The sequence below is a fragment of the Electrophorus electricus genome, chromosome 7 (assembly GCF_013358815.1).
Source record: "Electrophorus electricus isolate fEleEle1 chromosome 7, fEleEle1.pri, whole genome shotgun sequence".
Taxonomy (NCBI): Eukaryota; Metazoa; Chordata; class Actinopteri; order Gymnotiformes; family Gymnotidae; genus Electrophorus; species Electrophorus electricus.
The window spans coordinates 12369355-12380833 of record NC_049541.1 but is presented as its reverse complement, the minus strand read 5'-3'; the positions used below and the strand labels follow the sequence as shown (position 1 = coordinate 12380833).

Here is an 11479-nt window from a genome sequence, read left to right as displayed (position 1 = left end):
GGAACCCATAGAAAAGGCAACAATTCACTTGATAATCTGTGTTAAATTGGCTTGTTTAGTCTCCTGGAGATGCTATAATAATGAGTAATGCACAGCTGGGTGTTCCTCCTCTTTAAAAAACACTTTTGTTGAGGGCAATCGACTGACATGATCAAGAAGTTCATTGTTGGGTTACTGATACAGGGGTCAGGTTTTAAATGCTGGTACAAAGTCCCATTTTGAAAGCCTCCCACTCTCTCACTCTCTCTTTCTCTCTGTCTCTCTCTGTCCCATTAACTTCATTCTGAATAACTTGCGCTTGAGTGCAGGTAAATTGCCTATTTTTTCTCTCTATATATATTTTTGTCAGTAGAGGTTTGATTTATATTTTTGCATAAAAAAGTTGAACTGATTAATGAGTATATTTGGATTATATCTTGAGTATACAAATTTGTGAATACAAAAGTGTAGAAGGGACCAAGAATCCACTACCAATCCATTATTTCAACATTCATCAAAATGTAATTTTTGAAATGATTAATCTTTTAATAAGTAAACTAATATACATTAGTTTTACTTGTTTTACTCCTTTGAATACATTACTTAAAAGAATGAATTTATTTGAGAAATACTTCTTTAATACTGAAGAATATCCCTTAACAAGAATCCCATGTCTGCACATTTGTTTCATGCAGTGAAATTATTGTAATGCTGCACAATTCTGTAATGCTGCAAATTACAGCATTTCATTGTTGTATTTCATTCAGAGAGCAACACAATTTCTAGAATCATGTGCATCCTCAAATCCTAATGAATTTCACAATTTAACTTTATTTTGTAAAATGTATTAACATTGCTTGATAAATGTTCATGAATATCTGATGGGCCCACACTGGGCTAAGTGTTTGGCTCTTCTGGGCAAATACATTATTTTTATTCATGGACTTTATAAGATGCAAATTCATTTGAAAGAATAAATGCATTAGATGCAATACCTGAAATGCATTGCTGGTAATGTTCTTTAAAGTATGTAAAAATATTGTAAATATTTCAAACAAGTTGTAATTTGGTTCCTAAAGTGTTTCAAGTGGCTTTAATGATGATCTTACCATTAAATTGAAATATTAAATATAAATATATTTTAATAAGTCATTATTTCACTAAACATACCTAGTATAAACAACATTAGAATAGTATATTGCAAATACTTTTATATATACCTTTGGTATAAAATAAAATCGGTCTAGTTTGATTTGTGATATATGAATTCATAATTTCCTGGCACAAGCAATTACAAAGAGCACCGCACCCATTGTCTTTACCATCAAACCAGCATCAACACAATATTTACTGAAGGAAATGCACATGGTCTTCAAAATCTCAGATTTTTTCAAAGCCCCTTTCCTCTAACAGGAAATGTGCAACATTTCCTGATCTGCCTTATGGAGAAGGCCCACAGGGGCTATTTCCTTCAGCCTGTTTTGTACTAAATTAAACAATAGAGCTCTAAAAAAAAAGGAAAAGAAAAAGGAATTTTTGCACGTGAAGCGCAACATTGGCTGCAGCAGCAAACCACCTGAGGCTGAGGAATTTCTGCAGTGGGTCTTTATTATCTTCACCCTTCTCCTTTCCTTGCAGTGTACCATGAGTGCAGAGAAAAATACACCAGGGCAACCATGCAGCTCCCAGCTAAAGGTTAGTCTCAATCTTTTGGCATCTCTTCTCACTTTACCAAAATTGCAGCAGAGTAACCAATAAAAAGATGGAGCTCTATAGTTTCAAATGAGCCTTTAGATGATATTAATTTTCTTTATGTGTCAGTCTGAGGCCTTAAAAATTGGTTTGCGGGATCTGTGGTTAGATAAAGATCTTATGTTTGACTGTAAACATCTGACTCAAACCTCTAATCCACAAGCAAACATTGAGAACATCAGCAAATGTGAAAGAACACGCAGTGCAATGTAGTCATTAGAAGAAGTCATTTGCGAGGCCTATTTTTAGAATGATGGTAAAATGTTTGTGTGCTCAGAGCCGAAACCTCATTATCAAAATACATTAGATCTTTTTTAATATACATTTAAGAATGCTTACATGTATGCACAAACATACACACACACACACACACACATACATGTGTGCACTAGGGCGAACACATACACACAGGCACACAGACATTTACACAAGCACACATGCACACACACACACACACACACACACACACACACACACACACACACACACACACACACACACACCATAGTCTGCATGCTCACACTGACATTCATGAGCACAGAATATGTAGTCTTAAAACATACAAAGATCAAAGATTTAGTTTTGTTAAATCATCCATTCACTAGGATTATATGGTTGGGAAAGGGGGGGGGGGGGTGTTGGTTACTTGTGCTTATTTAGTTCTCCCCATAGAGAGGGTTACTGGATACATCATGCTTACAAATGTCTCACTGAGTAATATGAGTAATAAAATGTTTTGCAATTTCTGTGTGTATGTGTGTGTGTGTACATTTGTCTGTCACAGATGTTTTTGTTCTCCTTGTCCGTTGTCTACTTTGCCAAAGCGTTGCAGGGCAGTTACATGAAGAGCTCAGTCACGCAGATCGAGAGACGTTTCGACATCCCTAGCTCCCTCATAGGTGTCATCGATGGAAGCTTCGAGATTGGTGAGAGCGGAGACACACTTTCAGCTGTGTTGGAACTTGTCAGCATTTCTTACCTGATCACACCATTTGGCTGTAACCACCAAAATCCCAAGTACACAGAGGTGTTGTCCATGAGGCAACCATTCCTAAAGCCGCATGATTTATGAAAATAAACTCACAGTTGGAGTGAAGAAGCCTGAAGTTTTATTTCACTAACCGACTGGTTTATTTTTGCTCCTGTAGGTAACTTGCTGGTAATTGCCTTTGTGAGTTACTTTGGGGCAAAGCTCCACAGACCCAGGCTGATAGGAGGAGGCTGTCTGATCATGGCTCTCGGGTCCTTTCTCACCGCCCTTCCTCACTTTTTCCAAGGACCGTAAGTTCCAATAGACGTGGAAACTTTTGCTTATTCCCCCTTTTTAAAAAAACACATCATTTTCTGCCCATACAATATTCTAAGTCCATATCTATAACAATGTTCAGTGTATAGCTGGTCGATGGGTCTTTTTCAGTATTTAATTAGACAAGAGTTCTAGCTTTAACTTGTTTTTTGAACAGGTACAAATATGAGACAACAATTTCACATGTCTCTGAAACAAATGTGACTGAGACCATTCTGCCATGTCTAGTCAATGGGAGCCTTCCAGGAAAAGAACCTACTGCAATGAGTCAAGCAGGTGAGAGACAGCCAGCTTGAACAACTGTGTGCCTTTTTTATTTCTAAAGGCAAATTGCCTATATCAGTAACAGCTGCTAAAGATCAGTTTTACTTGCTCCCTAAAATACTATGCATGTACATTGCTGTAAATATAATTCATGCCTCTGTGGATAAATATCTATATGTATATACCTATGATGGATAATCATAATAATGCACTGATGTTAAACATAAATTCTTACAATAATGACTTTTGACTTTTTACACCAAAAAGACTCCAAAATAAAAGTCACTAATATGTGTGTGGGACGCTGCTACCTGATATGTGTCTTCGGGTCGTGTCTGGAGCTGCCTAAAAGTGACCTTTGCTCCTGCAGAGTGTGAGAAAGTGGCAGGATCCTCGCTGTGGGTCTATGTGTTTCTGGGTAACATGCTGCGTGGTATTGGAGAAACTCCGGTCATGCCGCTGGGAGTATCCTACCTGGATGACTACGCCAGAGAGGAGAACACAGCCTTCTACCTGGGTACGATGGGAGTGGAAGAACCTTCCCCTTTGGCATGGCTCCAAGCCCTGATAACACACTCCCTTGCCACTGTTATTGTATTATACTATGACTTAAAACACCAGAGGTAAATATGTTGGCATATGGCAAAGGAAATTATACTTTTGCCCTGGTTTGCATTGACAGTATGACTGAATCATTGCCAAGCTTAGCTGAGTGGCAGAGCTCATTCATTCAATCAATTTGGGTTTAAAGCATTCAAATTAGCATAACAGAGATCACTTTATCTATCTTGCTCTCATTATATTCACGATGTACTCTTCAAGGACTCAGAAAATATCTGAAAGACTCTGACCTTTGAGAGTAGAGTTAAGTACAGGGGGATGTGACGAATTATGGCTTTGTAATGACTGATATCTCAGTCTCTTTCTTAACCCTCTCACTCCAAAACACAGCATGCATACAAACCATTGGGATCCTCGGGCCTATGTTCGGCTTTATGCTGGGCTCCTTCTGCGCTAAACTCTATGTGGACATTGGAGCAGTGAACTTGGGTAAATATTTTCTTACCATTACCAAAAGAGCAGCCTCTGTTAACTGCTGTTTTTGTATATCTCTAAAATCTCTCTCCCAGTAAGTGTATGAAAAGCTGAATTGAGAAAAGATCAGATCCCCAAATATAACTGGTCAGAAACAATATGAATTAAAGCACCAACCCAGTAAACTCCCAGCAAGTTATTCCAATCACCCAGCATTCCTACCTAGTGCCGTTTCTCCGACCTCTGCCTGTCCCCTAATTTTCTCCGACCTCTGCCCGTCCCACCAATCTTGTTCCAAAATATGACAAGGGTGGACTTTTGGGAAGGGCATGAAAGATAATTGGGTACAGTTTGGGCTAAAGTGAGAATCTGGACCTTCTGGTGATCCCTGTGAACTGGGCTGAGAAACACTGGTATAGAACGTATAAAACGCACAGTTGTGATAACTTCAGTGTTTAGAAGTCATGTCTGTCAATTTAGTGCCTATTACCTAATTTAAAGTCAACCAGGATTGCAGCGTTAGTTTATTTTAGCATGACCTGTCATGGTGTGCATCAAGAATTAGCTAGAGGTCGTGATATTTTTTATCTTCATCTTGCAAAGGATAGTAGGTCAGAGTTTACTCATGGACAGCGTCTCATTCTTCTGTCTGCCCATTTGTAACATCCTGATTATCGACTTGTGCGCAGTGTGTTAAAGGGCATCTGTCATTAACTCCTAACCCCCATTTCATTGCTTGGCTGTTCCTGCACAAACAGTTTTAAAAGGTCAGCGACTTAGCTGCTGCCTCTGAATATTCCTGCTTCTGTCTCCAAGCAGAGCTTATGATTTGTTTTTATATTTTCACTATGATTTTTCAATAATTCTAATAATTCTTAAATGAATTACTGAGTTTAATGTTATTGTGTAATGTTAATGTTAGAGCTCGGGCATGTACTAATCAATTTATTTTATATAATAGAAGCCACAAAAACTGACTGTAGTTCTCAGTATGAGGTCGAGCACTGTGAGAAACACCTTTTTATGTTATTTGGGCAAAGGTCCACCCACAATAATGTGCAAGAAAAATGACAGGACCTCTCAGGTCCCCAGGGCGGGAGTTGACATGTCTAATTAGTTGACTCCCAGTCACTTCTCAGCCCTCTCTTTACGTTTCTTCTGCACAGACATCATCTCCATCACCCACAAAGACTCACGCTGGGTAGGCGCCTGGTGGCTTGGTTTTCTGGTGACTGGAGCCGTGATGTTACTGGCCGGCATTCCGTTTTGGTTTTTGCCCAGGTCACTGCACAGGCAAGGAGAAGAGCCTGCCACAAAAAATCTCGAAGCCACTGAGGGCGAACAGGACGGCTTCATCGCCGCAGATAGCAGCAACATCCTCTCGTCTGAAAAACCAGCCCCTGCCACCATGTCTGCCCAGGTCAAAGGTGCCTTTGAAAGAAGTTTCACCTATTTGGTAGAAAGTTGTTTTACTTTGATGTTTTATCTAAGAATTTAAGAGATGTTTTCTAGTGTTTACACTTGAATTAATGTTTATATAAAAAAATGTAAATGAATTTTAATACTCACCCTGAAAAAGGTCTATATTGAACACATATATGTTACAATTCCTTTTTATGTTATGGATCTGTAAATTACCCCAAATCACTGGGGTAGACACTGGGTCAGAATGTTAATGAATGTTAATGTTAATGATGTTCCATCATTGACACTTACTATTTTATATACATTTCTTAGTTAATTTAAATAACAGTTTCTCTTAGAATTTCACATTATCTTCTTTCATAAAGTGCTGTAGGCACCACAATGTACCATAAATGAGGTACCGGGTGTTTGTCTTGGTATTCTTCAGATTTCCTCCCATCTTTGAGGAGACTCTTCAGCAACACAATATATATCCTCCTTATCTGCACGGGGCTGATACAGGTTAATGGCTTCATCGGTATGATCACATTCAAGCCCAAGTACATGGAACAGACTTACGGCCTGCCACCATCTAAGGCCATCTTTCTGATAGGTAGGTGTTTGCTTTTACCCAACTTGCCAGCTGTTCATAAGTGGAGCAGGCTTATAAACATAATGCAAAATGGGTGTCATGTTTAGCAGGTGAGATTATGGCCTTAACATGGCCTTGTAAGTGATTAATGGGGTGTGTGACAATTCAGAACGATGTCTTAATAAGCTTTTGTTATCTCTTTGTCAGTTTTACAAGTCTTAGATTTGTACATTGACAAAAAAAAAAACCTTTCCAATTTGTCATCGTCATTTAATCCGTGAAATTTAAAACAAATTCACTTTTACTCATTTGTCCTTTAAATCATGTTAAAACCACCATGTCCACACAGGTACCCACTAGTTACCAGTTGTAACAGCAGTGTTAATGTTTGGATAGTGTACTGGTCATGGACCAGTGCACCCGTGCTGGTAGACATTCTGCACTCCTTTCCTGCCAGGCATCATGAATCTACCTGCCGTGGCCTTGGGAATCATTATGGGGGGCTTCATGATGAAACGGTTCAAACTGAATGTGCTTGGCGCGGCCAAGATCTGCATCGGCGCTTCCTTCTTCTCATTCATCTTACTGCTCAGCCAGTACTTCCTGAGCTGTGAAAACTCTGCTGTGGCTGGGCTCACTGTGTCCTATCAGGGGTAAGTGGCTCTGCATGGGACTCTTTCCTCTTCATAACACTCCAGGGGAGGCCACGCTTACAACTTGTCGCTGTGGGACTGCTCAGTGTCTGCCTTTGGTGATACAGACTTGTGGATCCTTTGTAGAGTTTTCAAAAACATTATAATGCTTACATCAACTAGAAATTTAAAATGAATCAATTAATAGGCTTGAGATATATTAGGAACTTACATAATATTGTAACATGCGGTGGCCCAAGTGCCGCAGGGCGAGAGGCAGGACGCACAGACTCCACCGACTGGGACGAACATTTATTTACATTTAACATGTAACACTAACAGCACTCACAAGAATCACTCACACTTAATACAAACAAAAACCGATTAACATTAAACACGTACGGTGAACACTAATACAATGAACACTGACTGTTACATCCACACGTTACGTCGACAATAACCAACACCTTGCACTCTTTGCCACGGGTTTATATACATTTAGACAGACGAGGTGCAGGTGTGTGCAGGTGTGGTTACAAACAAACAGCCCTCCCACTGTACGTGGCGGGCCCAACCACGTGACTCGGTGGAGCCGAGCGTTCCATGACAAATATATCTCTATGGTGCCTTTATCCCTTATGAATTAATGTATTCATAACAGTTTGGAAGTATATGCTTATTCATACTTTATATGCTTATTCAAAGATGTAAAAACAAACCACTTCCTGATGGGTTTTTATACCAGTAAAACCAATTCCAGATCCACTGTGTTCCAACTCCTTTGTGTTAACAGAATGCAGATTTTTCCAGTTGTTGCCTAATGAAGTTTGGCAAAACAGAGCCTTGGTCAAGTGCCCAAAGCAGTGAATTATAACAGTTTAACCAATAGATGGAGATGGTTTGGTGGACTTATGACATTCCTTGCAGAGTCGTGCAAGAAATTCCATTTCTGAGTTCTTGGTCTCACCCTGAATCTGTCTGCTAGTGTTCAGGAGGTATCCTACCAGCAGCAGAGCCTGCTGTCCCAGTGTAACTCGGTCTGCTCCTGCTCTTTGAGGCACTGGGACCCAGTGTGTGCCTCCAATGGCTTGACATACACCTCCCCCTGCCTTGCCGGCTGCCAGAGCTACACAGGTGCTGGAAAGGAGATGGTGAGCTGTCCTGCCTCAGGTTGCCGCAGCCAGGCTTGGGTTATTACAGAATCTAGAAACAGTGGTGCATATTCAAAATACAAATATGAAAAATCTGTATTCAATCTATAATATATTCAATACAGCAACAGACAGATTTTAGCAATAATTGTTATATTATTATATATTATTTAATTATTAATTTGGCCATTTTAGATATTTGTTTTTAATGCCTAACCTGTTTGAATACCTTTTAACGGAAGCAGTACACTAATAAAGAATGTTTATGAATGCTTTCCATGAATTAGGTCTCATATTGGCTTCAGTTAACATTACTCCCACCAGCATTCAAAATATGCATTATTAGATGAATGTTAGAAAGACAAAAGACTGCAGCCTGTTTGTGATAATCCCAGTGGTGGATATTTTCTTTTTCTCAGAATCGCCAGAATCAGATAGAAAAAAAGTGTTGGATTGGATTATGGGTTTTGCCTAGTGCATTCATGTTTGATTCATATACACTTTTTATTACAGTTAGAATCTTAGAATTGTCTCATGTTGGAGAGGGTAGTACAGTAACATTTGAAAAACCCTTCCAACCGTGGTTTTCAGATTTGTTTGGATCTCTTATCCTTAAAGGTTTTCCATAACTGCACCTGCGTTGGAGAGGCTCATGCGCCAGCTGTGAACAGGTCTGTGGTGCTGGGGCAGTGCCCCCGGGACCAGGCATGTGAGCATATGTTCAAGATCTACATGGGGGTGTCGGTAATAACTGCCTTTATCTCGGCCTCCGGAGCCACTCCTGGAACTATTATTCTGCTCAGGTAGGTTCATGCAGGTGGAGAGGTCACTACATTTACCACTCACCTGGTCAGGCTTTAATGCAAATGATCCTCTTGGATGTGCTTTTCCTCTTAGGTCTATACAGCCAGAGCTGAAGTCTTTGGCTCTGGGGATGCAGACACTGATAGTCCGGACCCTGGGTTAGAGGGCTTCTCTTTTACTTACTCTCAACATTTTGATAAAACTGTAATGACCATTTATGGTGTCTGCAGTAGACAACGCCTTTGAAATAATTCTGCTTCATTTTCAGGTGGAATCCCTCCTCCGATCTATTTTGGGGCTTTGATTGACAGGACGTGTCTGAAATGGGGCACAAAGCGGTGTGGGGGACGAGGGGCTTGTCGACTCTATGACGCGCATGCCTTTAGGTGAGTGCTTGCACACCTTTTACAAATGCACTCAAAAACTCATTCATTTCTTTAGACAAGAAAAACAGATTCTTGCAAGACATAAAAATAGGAACATTTAGGGTTATTTAAGAAAATACACAAAGTATGAATGTGACCCTTTTCACTGTGAAATAGCTAGGTTTTGTTAAATTTAAACAAACAAATGTAGTTTAAAACTGTAACAGCATTAGTGTGCGCTGTAAATTGGGGCAAAAAAAAGGTATATAGCACCCTCTAGTGATCAACTAGACACTCAAAGTGTAACTTTTAACAACTCTTTGGTCGAACTGTAAAATACTTTGGGTTAAATATCATAAGAGGTAACTCATTTTATTGTGTTTTGTGAGTGTCAGTCTGTGCAAAATTGTAAAACTTAATTTGCAGGTACCTTTTTATGATTCACTCTCATAGCCCAGGTGATGTTTACACTACTGTCTGTAATTCTGTCAACCTCCTGCCCTCCAGAACAAGGTTCCTGGGGCTCATTTATGGCCTGTATTCCCTGTCTTACCTCCTGTATGGGCTGCTGTACAACCGTTTGGCCCACCAACAGAAGTGTGAGGCCCTGCAGAACCAAGAAAAGGCTATGGAGCAGGAGGACAATGGCACGGCTAGCAGCAATGGAAACGCCCCACTGGCTTTCGTGAAATGCAAGGAGGACCTGCACAAGGAGACCACTATATGAATATATTAGATGAATTCATATATGCTAAAAGCAGACATGTTATTTAGGCTATCGTGATGCTGTATGTGTGATATAAATCTTACATAATTGTACAGTTTGTGATGTATGGAGTGTGAGGCTGCGTGTAGACCAGGAGGCATATGTTACAATGCCATATGCACAGTAAAATGCACCACCTACCGCCACTTTGTGTTATTACACAGAGTTCCTTGCACTGACCACTGTTAGATTACTGCAGTGCCTAATTAGGAAGTAGCCATAAAACTAATCTGTAAATATGCAAAATATACACTAAAATGTTACATTACTGTCAGAATGCCAAAGCGCATTTATATCTACATTATGTTGAGGTCTGTTTGCCTCTGGTCAGAGCCCAGTAACACAGCTCTTGCTACATACTGTATGCTTTAGTGTAAGAATATTTTTAGCATATTAATGCTTAGCATTTTAATTTAAAGAGCATAATGCTCAAGGTCATGATATTCATAAAGGTGATTCATTTAGTTTTAATTTGCAGTTGTCTTGTTGTATTGTTCCGTTTTATAAAGGCCCAGTAAATGAATGGGACACAGCGAACACTCGTAACATTATGCACCTGTATATAAAGAATGTGGTTTTGCTGTATATTTGTAATTCCAAGTGTCTAGACTGGTGGGACCAACTGCAAGTTTTTACAGACCTTCCTTTTGACTTTGCTTTTCATTTTCACGTGTACAGGATCTTAAAATTAAACCCCACAGAGAATATTATTTTGAGACCAGTTCTTTGCAACAATGTGATGGTGTGAACAACAGGATGAGACAAGCTTTCACTGCCTATAGCAGGTTCAGTTTAGATCCAATGATCCAGATTAATTATACTTAAACTGGTCTTAGAAAACAGGATCTAATGAAACAGTGCCATAAAAGTGCATCTCCTCCTTATTTATAATAAAGGTAGCAAGATACAGGAAGAAAAAAAATCAACATTGTGCTGAATCTTCTGGTGCTCATAAACACTTTCCATACCACCTGGCAGTAATATTAGGCCATTAGCCAGCATAGATAACACTGTGATAAACATGATGATGGTGTTGAAGTTAGGCTTCCAGACTTGGTTGTGTGTAGCAGGAATGTGGCAAAGTCCTAATCTCTGTTCTGATTTTGGCTTGCAGAGCTTCTTGGCATGCCTGTGCCCCAGGCTTCTAGAAATGCTAATAGCACATTTTCTTTGGCCAAAGTCTTTTGGGAACTGCTAGAACAAAATCGCCCCTAAGAAAGTCAGATGAGTGATCATTGTTGGACAAAACCATGCCCCATGACAAGTGTTGCATTGGGAAAAGACTGTGAACTGTGTTCTGCGAAGTAGTGCTTGGTTCCTTATTATAGTAATTCGTTTTTTAATTTACTCATATGCAGATACTCGAAACATCATCAGCAACAACAACAAAAATGAGTTCAAAAGAACAATAAAGACAGTGAAAGTAAGT

The 11479-nt window shown here is 39.6% G+C and overlaps 1 protein-coding gene across 2 annotated transcripts; it reads left to right on the top strand.

Annotated features, from left to right (window-relative positions):
* The first annotated feature begins 232 nt into the window (after positions 1-232).
* Positions 233-10743, top strand: slco1d1 (solute carrier organic anion transporter family, member 1D1). Of its 2 annotated transcripts, none has more exons than XM_027014592.2 (15): positions 233-308; positions 1618-1674; positions 2516-2657; positions 2880-3012; positions 3195-3313; positions 3672-3818; positions 4253-4351; positions 5503-5763; positions 6189-6353; positions 6790-6985; positions 7950-8115; positions 8734-8918; positions 9013-9077; positions 9188-9305; positions 9792-10743. In XM_027014592.2, the coding sequence occupies exons 2-15, from the start codon at positions 1624-1626 to the stop codon at positions 10009-10011; spliced, it is 2067 nt and encodes a 688-aa protein (XP_026870393.2). In that variant the 5' UTR covers positions 233-308; positions 1618-1623; the 3' UTR covers positions 10012-10743. The 2 variants fall into 2 exon arrangements, with proteins under 2 accessions (XP_026870393.2, XP_035383615.1); XM_035527722.1 differs by having other exon boundaries at positions 239-308; positions 2556-2657.
* Positions 10744-11479: the final 736 nt, after the last annotated feature.